The 21,182-nt window shown below is 45.7% G+C and overlaps 1 protein-coding gene across 17 annotated transcripts in view; it reads left to right on the top strand.

Annotated features, from left to right (window-relative positions):
• Window positions 1-19,883, top strand: part of LOC100194074 (uncharacterized) — a 59,555-nt gene extending 39,672 nt beyond the window's left edge. For 2 of the 17 annotated variants that reach the window (XM_035961296.1, XM_035961299.1), the window contains 5 exons: window positions 12,701-12,758; window positions 12,856-12,970; window positions 14,668-14,737; window positions 17,901-18,022; window positions 19,486-19,878. In XM_035961296.1, coding sequence (XP_035817189.1) covers window positions 12,701-12,758; window positions 12,856-12,970; window positions 14,668-14,737; window positions 17,901-18,022; window positions 19,486-19,534 — 414 coding nt within the window. In that variant the 3' untranslated portion in view covers window positions 19,535-19,878. Of the gene's footprint in view, window positions 1-12,700; window positions 12,759-12,855; window positions 12,971-14,667; window positions 14,738-15,718; window positions 15,853-17,900; window positions 18,023-19,485 lie in introns of all 17 variants that reach the window. The other 15 variants (XR_556690.3, XR_004851738.1, XR_004851739.1 and 12 more) reach the window with 15 other exon arrangements.
• Window positions 19,884-21,182: the final 1,299 nt, after the last annotated feature.

Below are 21,182 nucleotides of genomic sequence, written 5' to 3'. Positions count from 1 at the left end.
AGTGCCCGAGTCGCACCTTAAAGACAACAACACACTTAAATCGGAATAACCCATCAGTTCTTCGGATCTTGTCCGATAGAGCCACTTACTAAGGATTGAGTACCATTAGCTCACACGATGGTGGGACTCAGAGAGAATACAATAAACATGAAACCACAAATTTAAAGTACTTGAGTTATTACATAAATCAGAGTTTTATAAAAGATAACAAGTTCTTAATAATGCAACGGATAATCGATAACATCGGTACTGAGGAATAGGGCAAGGCGGCATCCCACTCGACCGTTCAACCCGGTGGCAGGGTGGAGGGCCAAGTCACACCATCAACCATGTCCTGCAGTGTACCTGTAAAAATAATGCCACAAGCAAGGCTGAGTATACTAATACTCAGCTAGACTTACCCGGTGTGAGGAGTCTACTCTACCTTTAGACCATGAAGCTGTTTGGCTGAGGGGGTTGGTTTGCCAAAAGCACAAGCTGAGTCTAAACACAGTTTTAGCTTTTCCAGTTCTAGCATATTTAATTAAGCTAGGTTTGCTCCTTTCTAAGCATACATGGTAACAATCATTTTGTACAATCAACATGTTATCTCAAGAATCCTCATTTCACTTTTTACTCGATGCAGTACAAGGGGTCAAGCAGTCTCATTAGCTACGAGAAGCAGACGATTCAAATCGAGTTTTAACCTTGCAAGGTAAACCTAAACACACAACATGTAGGGGCACTCCGTCCCCACACATATCAACCGTCCCCATCGATTCTCTGGCAATAGAACAGGGCTCACGACCTTGGCGTACAATGCTGTAATTGTCCCCGGCTGCCACCGTGCAACGGCGGCACTTGTACCCATCATAGCTAGCATGGGAGACTCTGTCTCAGGTCCAGTGAGGAGTAAAGTCCGCGGGCAGGTTCAATCAGGTACTAGGCTTATCGGTTACCATATTTCCCGACATGTGTCTAGTACGTTCAAACGCTTGACTCAGGTATCCGCACATTAATCCTTAATTCCAATACCGTCTCATAGACAAGGCATCCCCTGGATCCGTGTCCATGGACCATCATAGATCCCGTTATCAAGATGAATACAATCTATGCCTGACCTCGCGCGAGTGCTAGAGAAATCACTCGACTTCTACCGAGATCCCTAATTAGCAAAGTAGCTACTTGACCTATCATACTAGTATCCATCTCAAAAAGGAATTCTGAGTTCATGCAGCTAGGGTTTCAAGCAACTCCTACACTTAAGTGCACGGTACAAGCCTACAAACATTAAGTGCAGTAAAATAGCATATATATAATGATTATGCATAAAACCGGGGTTGCCTTCAAATGCGGGTGCAGCGGGAGATTCTTCGGCGACGAGTTCGGGAGCTGGTTCTCGAGCTTCTTGCTGTGCCTCTGGCTCTTGGATCAAGACGTACTCCGTCCGCGAGATTGCAATCTAATGAATGCAAATGTATGAGTATGAATGCAACATAATTATATTCATTTCTACATGTCTAAAGTGCATACTAGGTTTCAAGGATTTCTTCCCCTTTTTAATTTTTAAGGTCTTTTATAGGGTAGCTTGAACTACGCTCCTGTTTTAGAAATTTTCAAAAATCCTATAAAAATTACAGTGGGTTCTTATTGACTTACACAAGCCTGTCTCAAAAATTGAGGCCTAAAATGGGAGTGGTTTTCTCTGTACAAAAATAACAAAATCTAGGGCAGAGAGGCCACTTTAAACTACAACCCTTGTGTAGAAATGGCTTCTGCCCTATAACTTATTTTTGTTGGTGTTTATGGGTAATAACATTATACTCCTACGCCAGATTTTAGCCAAAGATACCTAATGGTTAATTAACGATGATTTTCTAAAGTTTGGGGGCTTAGTGGGTGCTTTCTACTACCACTCTATTTGAAAAAATGTCAAACAACAGATTTCCTATTTTTTCTAGTTTCTTCTTTGCGCAAGTGCAATCATTCCTTAAGTTGGTTATTTCTACTTATAGGGGATGGGTTTTACGATTTCTTAGAATATATAATCTTTCTCATGGGGCAGGGGGTGGGGTTATATTTTTCCCTTATAGTACACATCATAATTACTTAGGGAAAAATAGGGTTGCTTACAGTTTCCCACTTTTAGTCTTTCTTTTTAAGTTTTTGAAGTATTGGCAATTTCCTAGGTTTATTTGTTTAACCCACTTACTGTGATATTCTGGGGTGATTACTATTTTTGTACTGGTCAAGGGTCTACTAATTTTTGTACTAGTCAAGGGTCTACTAATTTTTCCTTATCTCTATTGCATATGTCGTAATATTTTTAATCATTATCTTACTCAAATGCTCAATACCAAAATAAAATCATAAATTCTAGATTAGTACTGGACTAGGGTTCCATATATTTTTCTCATGAACTTTACCACTTAATCATGCTAGGAAAAATAATATTGTTCCCTGGTTCCTATTTTTAGTGCCCTTTTCTATTTCTTCAAAGTTTCGGTAAAAACAAATCCTAGGGCATAAAATTTGCTTAATCTTAGGTACTGGGGTGCTTAACATTTTTAAACATTGTAACTACTGGTCAGGTACCTTCATGAATTTTCTCAAGCCTGGTCTAAATGTTTTCCTACCAGTTTTCTTATTTTTAAGGTTTAAGGGGTAAATCAAAACCCTAACATTTGCTGCTGTACAAAGGTGTTTTCATATTTTTAGTTGAAGGATCTCGGTACACAAAGTTTAACAAAATTAGTTTTATGAATTTTGGATCAGTATTCATTTAGTTATGAATTTTCGAAGCCTACTGCAGATTTAAAAAGGTATTTCATTTAACTGAAAAGAAACGCTGCTTTGCGCTCGGGTCCCTGGGTTTCTTTTCCCTGGTGCCTTACAAAAGAGCCCCTGGTCTACTGTTTCTACGGGTTACTGACATAGCAGAAAGACCCTTGGGTTTTTGAGGTCTTCAACCCGCGCTCCTCTCTCCCTCGCCGGAACAGTAAGCGAACGACGATGAGAAATCGCGGCTTACCTGCTGCGGTAGCGCCTTGGGGACGAGGTTGCGGAGCTTCGGGTCGGTTCGACGAATTTGGGGGCGTCGGTGATTTGGCCGGCGACGAGCTGAATTGGCGCGTCCACGGGCGCAGGTGGTGGAGGTCAACGAAGGTGGAGATATGCTGGATCCTGTTTGGGTTTAGATGTTGGAGCTCCACTCCGTAGTAATGGAGCAAACTGCGACCAGACCACGCTCATGGAAGGACATGGAGATGACATACCCCACCGGGGGTTGCGACGTCTCCTCGATTCCTCGTGTCCTGACGCGACCCACTCCCTTTTCTTCGTCCTCGCGGGGATATGATCATGCCGCACCAAAGACTCGATTCGATCGACAGTAACATCGAAACGATACCAAGACTCCATTTCTGATCGAGAAGTTTTCCATGGAAGGGTCGAAACTCTCTTTTGTAGGAAGACGAGGGCTCAGAGAAAGGGAGAAGCGAGAAGGATGCTACTACAGGAGGAAGTGTGCGAACAAAGGAGGAATTCCAAGTTATAAAGAAGGAATGGAAAGGAAAAGCGTCGCGTAATGATGAAACAAGTGGCCTTGGTAAGCTAAAGAGTCGCACCCCATCAAAACATTTTGGATTGATAAACTATTTTGGTTGGATCGCACGCCTCCTTTCACAAACATCGTAGGTGCCTTGAAACCGGCCCCACGACAAAACCAATTATTTCTCAGGAAGCAAAACTACACATAAAGAATCATCTCAGAAGATCGGACGCCAACAAGGCAAGCAGGGATTCGTGGTCAGTGGCGGACGCAGGACATAAATTTACGTGGGGCCAAACAAAATCGCAAAACAACTAGACAAGACCGTAAGGCACATGTAATATTGCATATAGAAACTAGTGACCGTACGATAAAAGATAGAATTTGAATGTACACCTTTCTCGCTTCATCTTGAACATTTTTATCATACTCATCAATTTGTCTTTTTAATTTTAGATTTAAAACTATTTCATCTAGATTAGGTATTCTTCTAATATTTTAATTGTTAAAACTCTTGTTTGCACAATGGTCGATTGAGTAGGGTGACACACTAAGAGTAGGTTGTTTTAGACTTTCTCCAACAGATGTGCTATGACGTTTTATATCCTAAATTTTAGGAGAGATACTCGTACTCTACACGTCAACAGTGTCCTCTAAATTTAGGGGACACGGTGATGGAATAAGTCTTGAGTCTTGAGCATCTAGAGGACAACCTGCTTTTGACTGTCCTCTGTAGTCCTTTAGCATTTAGAGGACAGCTTGACTGTCCTCTGTAGTCGCTTTAGCATCTAGAGGACAACAGTCGCTTTTGACTGTCCTCTGTAGTCTCTTTAGCATCTAGAGGACAATCCTGTTGTGTAGTGTGTGTGAGAAGGTGTGGTAGTGCAGCCCCTAGGGCTATAAATATGTGTCCCCAACCCCTCTAAGGGTATGGCATTGTGTAGTGTTTGAGGAAATAAACAGAAAATTGCCCCAACTCAGTGTCATCCTCTTGATGAGAGTTAGAGTCCCTCTACTTACAATTGGTATCAGAGCCAAACTATCCTGCAGCCTAAACATCTCGTGCTCATCTCCTTCCCGCGTCTCTCCCCACACTCAGTCGGCAGCAAGAGCTCCAACTGTTCCTTCCTCCCCTGCTCAGACGAGCAGCCTTTCGTCTGAGACAGCCTCTTCCACACGCAGCAACCCCTCACTAGCCCACCATGTCCCTACGCTCGGTCACTTCGAGTGCGCGGCGCCAGCAGGAGGCCGAGGTCGCCGCGGCACAAGAACGCGAGCGAGCAGCAGCAGCGGCTGCAGCGACAACGGCGAGGGCAGCACGGTTGGCGGCGGCGTAACTGGCAGCGGCGAGAGCGGAAGTAGAAGCAGCGGAGGCGGCGGATGCTGCACGTGCGGCGGCAACAGAGCTCGAGGTTCTGCGCGGCAGTAGAGCTGGCAGCTCTGCTTCTGTCGACGACAACACCGACGAAGAGCTCAGGCTGGCGAGGGAAGCAGCGCGAGAGCAGGCGGCACAGTGGGCAGCCGCGCATCCGTATGGGGGCGCGCGTGGCGGCAGCCCGGATAGGCGCCGACGCGCCGACGGCGCTCCAGGCGGGGGCGCACGCGGCGGCAGCCCAGACGGGCGTAGACGCGCCGACGGTGCTCCCGGCGGCGGCGACCGAGTCGACGGAGATTGCGGCCTCTAAAGGCGGCGCGATTCTCCCTCCCCGGATCGGTACCATGGTCGCCGCATGGCCCAGGCCATTGTGAGGGACATCGGTCCCGGCGGTGGGTGGCCTACCCTCACCAAGACCAACTACGTCGAGTGGGCCGCGGTGATGAGGGTACGACTCCAGGTTCGCCACATGTGGGAAGCAGTTCGTTACGACGACGTCGACTACCACGAGGATCGGCGGGCGCTGGATGCCCTCATTGCTGCAGTCCCGCCCGAGATGCAGTTTTCGCTTTCACAGAAGCGGACTGCCAAGGAGGCCTGGGACGCCATCGCTGCGACCCGCATCGGCAGCGATCGTGCCCGCAAGACCACACTGCAGGCACTTCGCAAGGAGTGGGAGAACCTGGCCTTCAAGCCAGGTGAGGATGTTGATGACTTTGCTCTCCGCCTCAACACTCTGTTGCAGAAGATGGTGCAGTTCGGCGACGACACCTACGATGAGGAGAGAGCTGTTGAGAAGCTCTTCTGTTGTATCCCCGAGAAGTACAGACAGATTGCTCGCTCGATCGAGTCTCTGCTAGACCTCTCCACGATGACGATCGAAGAGGCGATTGGTCGCCTCAAGGTGGTTGACGGCGACGAACCACAGACTCTCTCTGGGCCTATCACTATCGGCGGGAAGCTACATCTCACTCGGGAGCAGTGGGAGGCCTGCCAGGGTGATAAGAAGAAGGGGGAGTCCTCCTCGACACGAGGCCGCAAACGCGGCAAGCCGCGCAAGGCGCGTGGAGGCGCCCAGGCCGGGGCGCGAGGACATGTTGAGGGTGGTGCACGTGGAGGTGCCCAAGGCGGCGCCGTCGGCAACAAGAAGCCGACACGAGATGACGGCTGCCACAACTGCGGCAAGCTTGGCCACTGGGCCAGGGATTGTCGACAGCCACGACGTGGCCAGGCCAACGTCGCACAGGCGGAGGCGGAGGAGGAGGCCCTGCTCCTGGCACATGCAAGCATCGAGGCATCTCCAGCGGCACCGACCGCAGCGACACTCCTCCACCTTGATGAGTCGAAAGCACGCGCTTTCCTCGGCGACGGCTCCAACAAGGACATGATCGAAGGATGGTGCCTCGACACCGGCGCCACTCATCACATGACCGGCCGACGGGAGTTCTTCACCGAGCTTGACTCTAGCGTCCGAGGCTCCGTCAAGTTTGGGGACGCCTCCGGTGTAGAGATCAAGGGCGCCGGCTCAGTCGTCTTCACCGCCACGTCTGGTGAGCACAGGCTGCTCACCGGAGTCTACTACATCCCCGCGTTGAGAAACTCTATCATCAGCTTGGGATAGTTGGATGAGAACGGTTCGCGCGTGGAGGTCGAGCACGGAGTCATGAGGATCTGGGATCCCTCTCGTCGCCTTCTTGCCAAGGTACGCAGGAGTGCAAATCGGCTTTACATCCTCAATGTGAAGGTGGCACAACCTTGCTGCCTTGCTGCTCGTCGAGACGACGGGGCATGGCAGTGGCACGAGCGCTTCGGGCACCTTAACTTCGAAGCCCTGAAGCGGCTCAGCGCCAAGGAGATGGTACGAGGCCTGCCGTGTCTTGACCATGTGGAGCAATTCTGCGATGTCTGTGTGTTGACAAAGCAGAGACGGCTCCCCTTCCCCCAGCAGTCGAGCTTCCGAGCCAAGGAGAGGCTCGAGCTCGTGCATGGGGACTTGTGTGGCCCGGTGACACCAGCCACACCAAGAGGACAACGCTACTTCTTGCTGCTCGTCGACGATCTCTCCCGCTACATGTGGGTGATGATCCTTGGCAGCAAGGGAGAGGCTGCGAACGCCATCAGGCGTGTGCAGGTCGCTGCGGAGGCGGAGTGCGACCGCAAGCTGCGCGTGCTGCGCACCGACAACGGCGGCGAATTCACGGCGGCTGAGTTCGCGTCGTACTGCGCGGATGAGGGCGTTCAGCGCCACTACTCCGCGCCGTACAGCCCGCAGAAGAACGGCGTCGTCGAGCGGCGCAACCAGACGGTTGTGGGGATGGCTCGGGCTCTCCTCAAGCAGAGAGGAATGCCAGCTGTCTTCTGGGGAGAGGCGGTGGTGACAGCGGTTTACATCCTCAACCGCTCGCCCACCAAGGCTCTCAACGGGATGACACCGTACGAGGCTTGGCATGGGCGCAAGCCGGCGGTCTCTCACCTACGGGTCTTCGGCTGCCTCGCGTTCACCAAGGAGCTTGGCCACATCGGCAAGCTCGACGATAGGAGCACCCCGGGGGTGTTCATTGGCTACGCGGAGGGCTCGAAGGCCTACCGCATCCTTGACCCAAGAACACAGCGTGTGCGCACGGCGCGCGACGTAGTGTTCGACGAAGGGCGAGGTTGGGCGTGGGACAAGGCGGTGGACGACGACACGACTCCGACGTACGACTTCACCATCGAGTACGTCCACTTTGAGGGAGCTGGGGGAGTAGGCAACTCTTCTCCGAGCAGGTCTACCCCAGCCCCCAAGTCTCCACCGACTCCAGCGCCACACTCTCCAGCTCCTGCTACAACGAGCTCTTCACCACCACGCACTCCAGCCACGACTCCGGCTACAGCGAGCTCTTCGCCACCACGTACTCCAGCACCGACGGTACCCTCTCCGGGAACGTCCTCTCCGACACCAGCTCGTGTCGAGCACGACCCAGTGGAGCTCGTGACCCCTCTGTCCCGCGACGAGGAGCGCGTCGACGCGTGCTACGACGGCGAGCCGTTGCGGTATCGAAGGGTGGAGGGCCTTCTCATCGACCCGTCGGTGCCAGGCCCTGCATCTCGCATTCTGGCAGGAGAGTTGCATCTTGCATGCGACGATGGTGAGCCTCGGTCTTTCGCGGAGGCCGAGAAACATGCGGCTTGGCGTGCCGCGATGCAGTCGGAGATGGACGCGGTCGAGACGAACCGCACCTGGGAGCTCGCTGACCTCCCTCATGGTCATCGCGCGATCACCCTTAAATGGGTGTTCAAACTGAAGAGGGATGAAGCCGGCGCCATCGTCAAGCATAAGGCTCGCTTGGTGGCACGCGATTTCTTGCAGCAGGAGGGGATCGACTTCGACGATGCCTTCGCCCCTGTAGCACGGATGGAATCCGTGCGACTCCTCGCGCTGGCAGCCCTGGAGGGCTGGCATGTTCATCACATGGATGTCAAGTCGGCGTTTCTTAACGGCGACTTAAAGGAGGAGGTCTACGTACACCAGCCGCCAGGTTTTGCGATCCCTGGCAAGGAAGGCAAGGTGTTGCACCTGCGCAAGGCTCTCTATGGCCTGCGACAGGCACCGAGGGCGTGGAATGCCAAGCTGGATTCCACGCTCAAAGGAATGGGTTTCACGCCAAGCCCGCACGAGGCGACCATCTATCGGCGGGGCAATGGAGGAAGTGCCCTGCTGGTGGGTGTCTACGTCGACGACTTGGTGATCACCGGCGCCAAGGATGCAGAGGTGGCAGCGTTCAAGGAAGAGATGAAGGCCACCTTCCAAATGAGTGACCTGGGGCATCTCTCCTACCTGGGGATTGAGGTGCACCAGGGAGACTCCGGGATCACACTTCGCCAGACCGCCTACGCCAAGCGCATTGTTGAGCTGGCTGGGCTCACCGACTGCAACCCAGCTCTCACTCCGATGGAGGAGAGGCTGAAGCTGAGTCGCGACAACACGAGGAGAGGCTGAAGCTGAGTCGCGACAACACGACGGAGGAGGTGGATGCTACACAGTACCGGCGTCTTGTGGGGAGCCTTCGCTACCTCGTCCACACACGACCTGACTTGGCATACTCCGTCGGCTACGTTAGTCGGTTTCTGCAGCGACCGACGACGGAGCATGAGCAGGCTGTGAAGAGGATCATCCGCTATGTTGCGGGGACTCTCGACCACTGTCTCTACTACCCGAGGTGCCCTGGGAAGGCACACCTTGTCGGGTACAGCGACAGCGACCACACCGGCGACATCGACACTAGCAAGAGCACAAGCGGGATCCTCTTCTTCCTCGGCAAGTGCCTCATTAGCTGGCAGTCCGTCAAGCAGCAGGTGGTGGCCATGTCCAGCTGCGAGGCCGAGTACATAGCGGCGTCCACTGCTTCGACTCAGGCGCTCTGGCTGGCTCGACTGCTCGGTGATCTCTTCGGGAGAAACACTGGAGCGGTGGAACTCAGGGTGGACAGCCAGTCCGCTCTGGCATTGGCCAAGAACCCCGTGTTTCATGAACGGAGCAAGCACATCCGGCTGAGATACCACTTCATCCGAGACTGCTTGGCAGAAGGGAGCATCAAGGCGCGCTACATCAACACCAAGGATCAGCTTGCAGACCGGCTCACCAAGCCCCTTGGGAAGATCAAGTTTGTTGAGCTTTGCTCCAGGTCCGGAATGACCCAACTTTCTCACAAGACGACGCCCAAGACTTAGGGGGAGAATGATGGAATAAGTCTTGAGTCTTGAGCATCTAGAGGACAGCCTGCTTTTGACTGTCCTCTGTAGTCCTTTAGCATCTAGAGGACAGCTTGACTGTCCTCTGTAGTCTCTTTAGCATCTAGAGGACAGCAATCGCTTTTTGACTGTCCTCTGTAGTCGCTTTAGCATCTAGAGGACAACAGTCGCTTTTGACTGTCCTCTGTAGTCTCTTTAGCATCTAGAGGACAATCCTGTTGTGTAGTGTGTGTGAGAAGGTGTGGTAGTGCAGCCCCTAGGGCTATAAATATGTGTCCCCAACCCCTCTAAGGGTATGACATTGTGTAGTGTTTGAGGAAATAAACAGAAAATTGCCCCAACTCATAGTGTCATCCTCTTGATGAGAGTTAGAGTCCCTCTACTTACACACTGTTGGATCCTTCATATATATAGTTTCTCTCCTCTATTCATTTTAACACTTTAATCAACAAATTTAGCAAAACTAAAATATGTATAATACATTTGAGATACATTTGAGAGTATGACAAATACATATGTATGGAAAATTGAAGTAAAATGTGTCTAATATAGGTATTTATTTATAGAGGATGAAATTTAGTGGACGCTGCAGGAGAGAGATTAGTTATACAAGAGGGAATATTTTATAGGGGATCGTAAAGGATGAATATAGAGAATGGATATAAAGGACATTGCTGGAGATTGTATTAGCAGACTGTGAAGTTGGACGGTAGACTAGAACGATGGAAGTGGCATGTTCAGTGTAGTTTTGGCCTCATATACTTGCTAGTTTTTACAGTATATTCAACGTGTATATATAAGGAGATAAGAAATTGAGGTGGGGCCATGGCCTACTTTGCCCCACTATTGGATCCGCCCCTGTTCGTGGTCATAAACATCTCTACGACCCAATAACATCCCAATGGTTCGAAGACTGGCCCCAATGATAAGGGTTTTGACAGCCGCCCTGAGGCATCACTAGAGTGAGGGATGGGACAGATGGGCACTAGAGGCCTAGACCCGGACTTCGAGAAAAGCGAAAGGGCATCCCTACCTGTGTTTTGAGTCCTGACTTCCGACCCATGGTTGTTTCCTCGATAGAATGACACTGGTGCCCTCAGGGCCGATTGAATGGCCCCAAGAACTATATGGGAATGGAAGTTGGGAGCTCTGATGGTCGATCACCAGTTGATCCATCAGATTCCTCCGAAAGGGACCGGGCTACCATTCAAATGTACCCGTTTGAACTCACCGGACTTCCCACTTTGTATTGTCAAGGCAAAGTGGAAGCGCAGTCCAAAACCCTCCGTCTCTAAGTGAACGAGACGTGGAAGGGATGACGATGTAAAGTCAAAACAGTGTCCTGATCGGTTCTCCGTGACAAAGAAGAGACTCTGGGACCGACATCACAAAACGAGGTCAAAAATGAGATTGCAAAATGAAATAAGACAAAAACCAAGTACTAGCTCTGTATGAGGGACCCTCCGAACAAACTCACTATTCCTTCGGAGGCTCGGGGGCTAGACTCATTGAGTCTGCTTGCGCGTCCTCATAAAAAACGGAAACAACCTCTCCATGGATCAAGGTGTCCGCTCATATTTGAGCATGAGTCAGAGTCCAAGCACACTACGTACGACAACACTTCTCAAAAGCTACTATTGTGGGTGTTTCCTTGTGGGATTTGGGCAGTCAACGCCACGAGATTTCGTCCGAAAATTGGCTGGCTCAGGGGGTTTCATGCCTCATGCATACACTGCTTCATTATTTTTATTATTTTTTCCGTGCACTCCTATTCTTGTCCTGAAACAAGCAGTATTGCAACAGCGTGCACCGGGAACGAAATGGTTGCCGACTAAGCAGTACCAACTTGGTAGGTGAGCCATGTCAGGGTTCAGTGCGTTCTCACCATCAGCATGCACCGAGAAGGAAATGGCCGCCTAGTTTTTCTCGATCCTCTGAGTCACCTGCCATTGCCCATTGGCATGTAGGATGTGTCACTCTCTGCTTGTTGGATTCTCGGCGAGGTTACAAGTTCTCCCTAGTACCCACTTGCATTTTTCATGGAGCCGGGGACCGTGGTGCACAGCTCTGGTGGTCGCCAGGTACCGAGAGCACGCCTCTGCATAATCCAATGTGCTAAGCACCTTTGATGCATGCGTGCCAGTTTGCCCCATCGGCGGCATGCACCAGCAGCAGCCGGCTTGGAGTCAGGGATCACTAGGACTGTGTACTGCATGCAACAGGTAGTGACATGTTGAGGCTGAGCGGTCGTTTCTGGGAAAGGAGGTCGGCGCCAATGACCACGGGGCCGGCCTCCTGCCACGTAGGCGCCAGTTCGACATACCAGAGCTAGATCTCGACGCCATTTATATTGGCGCCGAGGTGTAACCTCGGCGCCAGTAATGATGGCACGGAGGTAAGGGTCTATTTCTTGAATTCAAACCAGAAAGGGCGTAGTTGTGAAAATCTTTCGCAAAAAGGGTCAAAAAGCAAAAAAAATACGGACATGGAGGTGTGTGAGCAAACGGAGGTGCGTAGTGTGCTGAATCGGAGCTGCGCCGGTTGCTGACGCAGAAGGGGCTCCTGCGGCATGTTTGGATAGATGGTAGGAGGTACGAACCTCTAGCTTGATACCATGTTGCAGATGGGCCGATCCATGTATTCCCAGGCCCAAAGGGGCTCCTATACAATGTTACACGTGTGAAAAGAGGCACTCCAAGTAGAGGGAAAATACATAACGTCTATACATCATAACACTAACCACATTTATGCAAAATGCTAAAATGGCATTAATGTTTTTTGTTTTGTATTTTCCTTAAAAGTTCCACATTACCTTGTAATGGTGAGTAACAGGTATATATCATATAGTCATTTCTCTGTTGGCTAGGACGGTTTCTGAGTCACTATGATACATCTTACCTGTGATTTGTGGCAGGCATGCTGAAGCAGTTTTCTTTTTAGTTTGCATTTGCTGGATAGGTATTTTGATGAGAGAATGCATTGAATAAATGAACACGACATTTTGGTTTTAAAGTTATATTCCTTATATGAGAAAAGCACTGACAGATGATAAAATTCTTCCACAGGGACAATTACGATCCAAAAGATTAGCATCATTTGTGTCATCCTTGAGTGGAGTCAAATGTAATAGTCATACTAACACACTTCATATACTGTAATTCTATATTTTTCTTATCATTTTTTTTCTATTCTCATGCTTCATACCTTTATTATATTGAAGTGAAATCATCGCACAAGAAAGCCACCATAAGCACTCTATCAGTGGGTTTGAACAAAGCCGTTGCTGTTTTGGGAAAAGTAATTCTGTTCATAAGACATGACAATGTTGCTCCGCTGTAAGTTATCTAGTGAGCTATCTGTGCCTGTTTTATCATACTGTGCTTTTTTTGGTCCTCCTGATCTTTTGAGGGGAAAACAGCAAGGGTCTATATTTGTGTGTGTATATATATTTTCTCCTGTTCATAAGACCCTTGCTGTGGTATATATTTGTGTGTGTGTCGATATATATATATATATATATATATATATATATATATATATATATAATAATAATAATAATAATAATAATAATAATAATAATAATAATAATAATAAAAGACACAGAACAAACTTAAAAATTCCAGGAGAGAAGTGAAGAGAGGCTAGCTGAAGGACTGAACGAGGGAGCAGAAAGCATCTTTCTTAGAAGACTTCATTCTATGAGCTTGAAGAAAAGCCTCAGCAAGGAAAGATCTTTTCGAAGACGAGAGTGAGGGCATTTTTGCTTCAAAGATGAGTGCGTGGCTTCTAGATAGCCCAAGCCCCAATGATCATTAGCTCCATGAAGAAAGGGTGTTGAGTTTGGCGACACACTCTCTTTAGCATGCCATTGAAATCCCAATGAAGCTGCCACTGAATTCATTTAGGCATTTTTTTGGTCATTCTGATTACTATTCATTTAGGCATTTATTTATTTTATTAAATATCATTAAACCGGTGCTAATTATTAGGAAGATGAAGGTAGTTCAAAGATATGATAACTAATTTTGAGTTATGTTAATCATGATGTTTTCAAGTCATCAGACTAATCACGATTAGTCAGGCTAATTGATCTTGAGGCACTGCGCAAGATGAACTAGAAATCAAGTCGCCTGATTAGTTGTCATGACTAAACATCCGATTAGGTGGTGGGCAAATAGTCTGGAAGGGATTAGAATGCATGTACGACTTGGCAGTTGTGCACATGGCACTTGGGCCAAGTGTTTTTTGCCTAGTAAGGTCTTAGCATGTACCTCTCCTAGGCTTCCATCAGATCTAGTGCCTCAAGCGGACAGGTGTTGATGGATCTCTTCCCTTGAGCACTGTTAGATTCCTTACTGAAGCTGTCACTGCCAACCGACTAATGCGTCGAGGCTCAAAATCTAGCGTCAACTGCTTTCGAGGATTTTGGTCCTACTTTGGTAGATCTAGACATTTCACGCGTTTTAGATGTAGAGATAGTGTACTAATGAGTCTATGTGAATGGAACATATCAGGTGCACATGAGCCTTTGGTGCGTATGGTGCACATATTAAATCGTGCTCATCCATCTTAGATATAACGTTCCTTGGTGCTCTGTATATTTTGTAAAAACCACCCTACACTATTACCTTCCACTTGCATCCTGCTCTATGCATGAATGGGTAGTTGTGGAGGAGGACGTTGGATCTAAGCTCGATGTGCACGATTTAATATGTGCACCAAAGACCTATGTGCACCTAATATGTTCCCCTATGTGAAATAGTAGTTAAGAATGGTTTTACTTTTAGCGTCGATATTGGGCTAGAAAGTCGAGTAGGAAAAACATATGCAGAGTGTAATATTTTTCTATAAACGTGTTTCTATTTGTTTCGTGACCTAGTTCTCATAAGCTAAAGTACGATATAATCATGTAGATGAGTAAGGTTGTGTCATGTATGTAGATTTTATTCCTTTACACCGCGCCTACCAAAAGTATCAATATATTTTGTTTCTTCCATTTTGTAACATTATTAAAATTTTGTTGCTTTTCCAGGTATTATTTAATATGTGACTTGGAACGGTCATATTTTATACTGTCAGTGTATGGGCTACATAATGATGCAGTAAGGCCTCAAAACTCCAATGAATGTTCACATAGTAAAAATGTGTACTATGTTCCTTGTTTATTAGTATCATTATTTTATATTTAGTCTTGGTTTTGCTATTATGTTTAGTGGTTAGACAAAAATGATATAACTTTGGTTCCTAAAATCAGGAGTTTTTGGTGAATTAGTTGGTTTTTGATTGACCATTATTGAGAATGGTGTATGTGAAACTTTTAGAACGAAAGGCATATATGATTTTGACTTCATGAAAATGAGACGAAGACAAAATGTTGTAACACACTAGCTCATTAGTAGTCTAGTTAGTTTATATATGGTTGTATTTGTGGGGTCCATGTATGGTGGGTTTTGGTAACACCTTTTAGGCCCCCTTTGGAATGTAGGAATTTCACAGGAATCAGTTAATTTTCACAGGAAAAACATAGGAAACAAAAAATTCCCGTATTCCAAAGGGGCCCGTAAGTAAGTCTAGGGTCAGCATATATTCCTTGTTCCAAATGTAGCACCTTTAGGTTGAACTTTTTATATGAAGTGAGGACAAATGTGTAAGAGAAGTGATATAGTGGGCCCGAGCCTTGGTGGCGACTTGCACAACAGCTTGGGAGAAGGCGATCAAATCGAGGATTCACTATTTGAGGGTGGCAGTTTCCTTAGCTACTTGGCGTCACGTCTCATAGTTTGCCTGGTTGCGGATGTGTTGGACTGGCATTAAGATGGTTTAGGCCTATGATGAACCTTGTGATGTGTTTATGTGAGATTGTGCAGGGTTTAGTCCCACAATGTTTGGAGAGAGTGGGTTAAACTAGCATATAAGACTTCTAGAATCTAGAGTCATGTCTCTTAGTAATAATTACCTTTTTACGTGAACAGAGGATGAAAGTTTAAGTGGGCTGATCGAATTGTGGTTCACTCATAATGTGTAGTGGATCTGATCTGTTTTGACTAGGGCGTTACAATCTCTGAATAGTCACTATGATGTAGTCTACTTCTTCGCTTAGGAGTACGCAGGGGAGAGACAAGTGGATGAGAGGAACAGGAGAGAGATCGCAAGGCGTAGGGGGAAGGGCAATCATCGTCACCGGCCTAGCTGTGATGATCAGCCAGGACGATCGAAGGTAATCTCCTAGCCTGGAGATCTTTATTCCTTCAATACCTAATACAAACTAAAGGCAAATTCCCTTGTGGACTGGGATTGCCGCACCACCCAACAGGATAACAATTATCTTCGTTCCGTTCTGAGAACGTGGGAACAATCTCGTCTCCGTAGTGTTAAAACCTAGTTTTAGTAGCGTACCGTGTACCACGTTCCCGTTCCTCGATCCCATCGATCCGGGAACCTGGTTACTAAGACGAGACCTAATCTATCTCTTTAACTGAACAGCTAAAAAGTCTCCCGACCCTTATCTTCTAGCTGCGCACCTGGGCCCAACTCCTAGCTGTGTGGCCCCCTTTCTTCCTATGATAATGCTTGCATAAGAAAGCATCTATAACACACTAGTCATACAACAGTTTTTGCTATCACGGTTTAAAAACAGATGAGGAATTATTGCATTTTTCTCATCACATGACAAGAATATATCAGCAACTTGTTAGTGTTAAATGATTGGGACAAAACCTCTAGGAGGAATGGCAGGCTTCTGAAGAGCGGGAATAAAGATTGGCTTCACATCTCTGAAATTGAGACAGCAGCAGCATAAAGATATTGGACTAACTATAGTTCATTTTTAGAAAAAAAATCTATAAATCTGTAGTCATCTTGCTATTCAGGTCAATACAGCTGCAGTCATCTTGTAATCAAACTTAATATACGTAGCTATAGACACCAAATCCTCCACATTCTGAGCAGACTAGTCCTCACATCTCCTAAATTTGTTTCATTTTTTAAATGTTAAATATTTTTTATGAGGTGGAAGGAGAGGAGCAAGAGTGGTCTATGACCATGATTACCATCCACAAATTGAGTCTATGGTAGCAGTAGAGTTGGTCTATCTCAAGGTTTTCAAGGCGTCGCCTAGGCAGTAAGGCGAGTCGAGGACGTAAGGCGTCCTCCTCGCCTTGCTCTGGAGCCTAAGGCAGGTGGGAGCTGCAGCGTGGCGAAGGGTGTTGCGGCGGCGCGGTGGTGGTGGCTGGTGAGGGAGAGTGAGAAGCGGCTGGAGAGAGAGGGAGAAGCAGGATGAGAAAGGGAGGTGGCTGGTGCGGATGGAGAGAGAGAGAGGGAGAAGCTGGGAGTGAAAGGGAGGTGGCTGGTGCGGCTAGAGAGAAAGGGAGCCGCTGGTGCGCTTGAGAGAGAGGGAGAGGGCTAGGGGAGAGGGATTAAGCGTGCGTTTGGTTGGAGAGTCAACTAGAATGGAATGACTCCATTCCAGTTTTTGAGAATAAAGTCATTCTATTCCGCGTTTGGCAAACAGAACTACCACTCAATTTTTTGTTTGGTTAAAGAGTAGAATAGAGCGGAATCGCTCTGTTCTCTGTTTGGTTGGATAGTCATATGATTGTAGAGGGTAGGAGAGGGAGGAGAGTGCTCATATCCGAGAGAGCGCTCACATCTGGTCGTTTTTGTAGAGCGAGAGCATTCCAACTATCTATAGTAAATTTCTATATGGAGACTATAGGAGCCATTCCACTGATTTTGTTAGAAACCAAACATCCAAAAAAAAAGAATGGAGCCACTCCATTCTTCTCCACTCCTCAACCAAACACACCTAAGTGGGCTTAACATAATTCTAATGGGCCAGCTGGGCTGACTTAGGCTGGCTGGGCTGTTTTTCTTTATCTTTTCTTTATTAATGTTTTTGATAATGTTTTTGGCCTAAACGCTTTCTCAAATATCAATATTTTTTCTATTTCTAAATATATTTAAGGTGCCACCTCATTTTATGCTTTACCCCTTAAAAGATAAAAAGGGGTCAGTTGCCTTAGCTTACTACCTTAAAAACTATGGTGTATCTATAACTGAAACACTATTAACGTTAAATATAACATTTGCAATGTGGATCAAGTTCTATCCGGTCTAAAGATATAACTAAGATATATGTCTACTAATTTGTTGTGTTGTAATCTTTGTGGGTTTGCAGATTATGCCTTAGCAAATACATTTTGATAAATATATCTTAGTATCTTTTGTACTGGATGCAATACATGCTAATTTAGGTTTATCTGTCAGATTAAAGACGGTGATCAAGTGGTATTATTTGAACCATACTACCGAATCCTTGATGCATCATGTAAAGACAAGGTAAACCTTTGGTATCATGAATTCTACCTCCAATCACACCATCACCTCAGGTAGCATATCGCTAATGCCATAGCACATTATATTATTTACGTACATTTTCCATTGCACCATCTCACTCATGCATCCTTGTTTACAGGATATAAATTACTAAATTCATTAATCTTAATTTATGGATGTTACTTGTATTATCAAATAATGCCCTTACATCTGCAATCTCTAATGCAAAAGCTTTTGTGGTAACGGTTGGTATGTTAATACCTCTAATCATCTCGTGACCTAGTACAGATCAATATAGGAAAGCAATGGTAAGAGTTGTCCCATTAGATCATATCAAACACAATGATGAATTGTTAGTATATGTTTCTGCAATCACCATTAAAAGCATTAATTAAAGGACTGTTCTGTGGAAAACACGGCACCCTATCCCTTCCCTGACGGGAACCTGGATACCATAGCATAGGAACCTCGAAAATACGTATTATAGGTAGCAAGTGCACTCGTCCATTTGGTCTTCTCTTTACTGTGCATAGAATTGCATCTGAAAAAAGCTTATAAAAATGTGAAACCTAATCTTGTTAAGTAATCATTGTCTACATAATCCTTGGAATTAACGTTTGGTTTACCTATCCCTAATGGCAACGATTGCTATACAAGCAGTGCTTCTGTGCAAGCATGCAAGCAAACCATCTGATCCATTAGATTACGATCCAATCACAGATACAACCATGATTTGTTAGGGGTTTTTTTATAAAGATTATTGAGCTGGTGGTGGAAGTGTTTAAGTGTTAAACGTGACTTACGGTTGGATCACGATCTAATGGATCAGATGGTTTGCTTGCACGCTTGCACAGAAGCACTGCTTGCATAGCAGTCGTTGCCATCTCTAATAACCTATTGTACTAACATTTGGTTCGATTTATTAACCCAACTATTTCAGTCAGTCTAATTTACGCTTACAAAGCTGATTTTGTGAGGTTACATCGTTCATGTTAAAAATATATCATAAAATTTTCATCCATATTTCGTTGGAATATTTAATAATAAATTAAATACTAGAGATACAAAATCATATAAAAGAAAATGATGAGTAGGTCATAATGTATTTTTTAACATAACATATGATACCTGCCATCATCTCGCATTTTAAATTCAGACTCAATTTGTATCTGGAGAGAGAAATACAAATTTTGTTACGAGGTTATTGGACCAACTATTGAACTGAAATGGTTGGAGTAAATTGATCCATATGATAGTTTAGGGGTTATTTGGACATTGCAGAGAGTAATTTAGATTTGTTTCCATTAATTAACACCTTAATGTGGTACAATGAAACATTATGTTATAACCAGATCAAGAAGTTCATGGGTTTTGAAATGATTGATATTTACTGGTTGCCTTGATTTTATGCGTCAGTTATGTTTATAATTGAATGACCTCTATGACAAGTGACCTTTAATTGTTAATGTACAACTTATATTTTTAGTTTACTTATTCCTTCATTTGACACCTGCAGCACTATCAGTTCAAATCAATACGAGTGGACTTTCCAGAACAAATTCTAGTTAACGAGAGAGTTCCAGCACCTCATCATGTTGCACGGGCATCAATCCATGCACACAACAAATCTTGACCGGTGAAAATTTGGTATTGTGATTTAGTTGGTAGCCAGTACTTATTTTGTTTTTGATGTTTATTAGACTTATTACAGGAAAACCATTCTGCAAGTTTTTATCAGGGTACTGTGTGGCGTCAATACCGTGAGCAACTGCCAGCTGGGCATATCATGTGTACTCGCGTAAATGTGTAGTGACATGTTACCCTATGGCTCAAAATGTGTAAGGAAGACTTGGGAACATATTAACCATCTCATTTCTCCAATTTTCGTTAGTTGTTTTCATCAACCTTAGACCATGATGACACCTCAAGCCGTAAGAATCACAAGTAGTTTGCGTGCGTCCATGCACGTGTGAAGTTTTTACAATTCCACATAATAATTGATTCCAGACAAAAAAATGTAGAGCTCTTGTACCAATAAGTTTATTAAAACATGTATTGTCTATCGTTCTCCACATAAGGTAACATTGAAATACCAATATGCAAGCATAAAAAGTTTTATCCAACAAACCACAATATCTGAAATAAAATTGTATCAACAGCGGGTTCATCAAGGTTGTTAGGGCATGCATTTTGTTTTGATCATCTCATGTTAGTTCTACGTATATGGCTAATAAAAAATCTTCAATTATGGTTTAGGATGGTAATACATGTTAGTTCTACGTATATTGAACCCTTTGTCCCTCTACTTCTATCGGTGATAATGGCTCTCTATTTTCTCTCCTTGATAAAACTTTCCTCCTAATTCAATTCATAATATTTGGTTGTATCATTTATCCTTGCTTCACTAGTTTATGGTGATCCTATTTCACTCTTGTCCATGAACAAATATGTCTTGTCTAACTCCTTGTTATTCCTGATTTGATTCCTTGATTTTATAATTTCTCTTTCTTATTCCCAACCTTGACTCTCATTTAAAAAAACTATGTTAAACGGTTCTCTTTAGGAAATGTTCTCTTTTTGGTTGATCAAGTAGCATCGAGTTGTGTTATGCTAGTGTGCTTGAGTTCATGTTAGCTGTCTTTGTGACCGTGTTTGATTTGCTTCTTTGTAATGATTGTTGGTGTATTCTGTGACTTCTGTCCACATTGACATCAGTTACTAGGTTAAACCTTAGATAGTTGGGTTCTCTCTACTCTTTATAGTTTGTCCTAGCTCAATCTTTTCGTCCCTTCTTTCCTTACTATATCCATACAGATGTCAGACCTTGGAATGTCAACTACAAGTGATGTCACTAAGTGCAAAGAATACATTGTGTTGGCAACTCCTCTAGCTAAGTCTCGGATGGAACAGTTCAAGAAGGCGCATTCACAGTTTCTGCAAGCAACATCTCAAGTGGTAGCTAGACTCCAACAAGTTGATTTAGCAGAATTTATAACACCTGAGCAGACTACCGATAACCATATGACATTAACCACAACATCACCATCGATAGTTGACTTAGAGAAGCTATTACATGCACAAGCTCTGATAATACAAAAAGCATCTCAACTCACCTCCTCATACCAGCAAGTGTTGGCAAGTCGAAACGTCACTAGAAATGAAACAGCTGACGAACAGACACAAAAGGATGCACACAAACAGACAAATGATCTT

The sequence above is a fragment of the Zea mays genome, chromosome 8, assembly GCF_902167145.1.
Source record: "Zea mays cultivar B73 chromosome 8, Zm-B73-REFERENCE-NAM-5.0, whole genome shotgun sequence".
NCBI lineage: Eukaryota > Viridiplantae > Streptophyta > Magnoliopsida > Poales > Poaceae > Zea > Zea mays.
The sequence above is the reverse complement of the archived record's forward strand: the minus strand, read 5'-3'. Positions and strand labels throughout refer to the sequence as shown.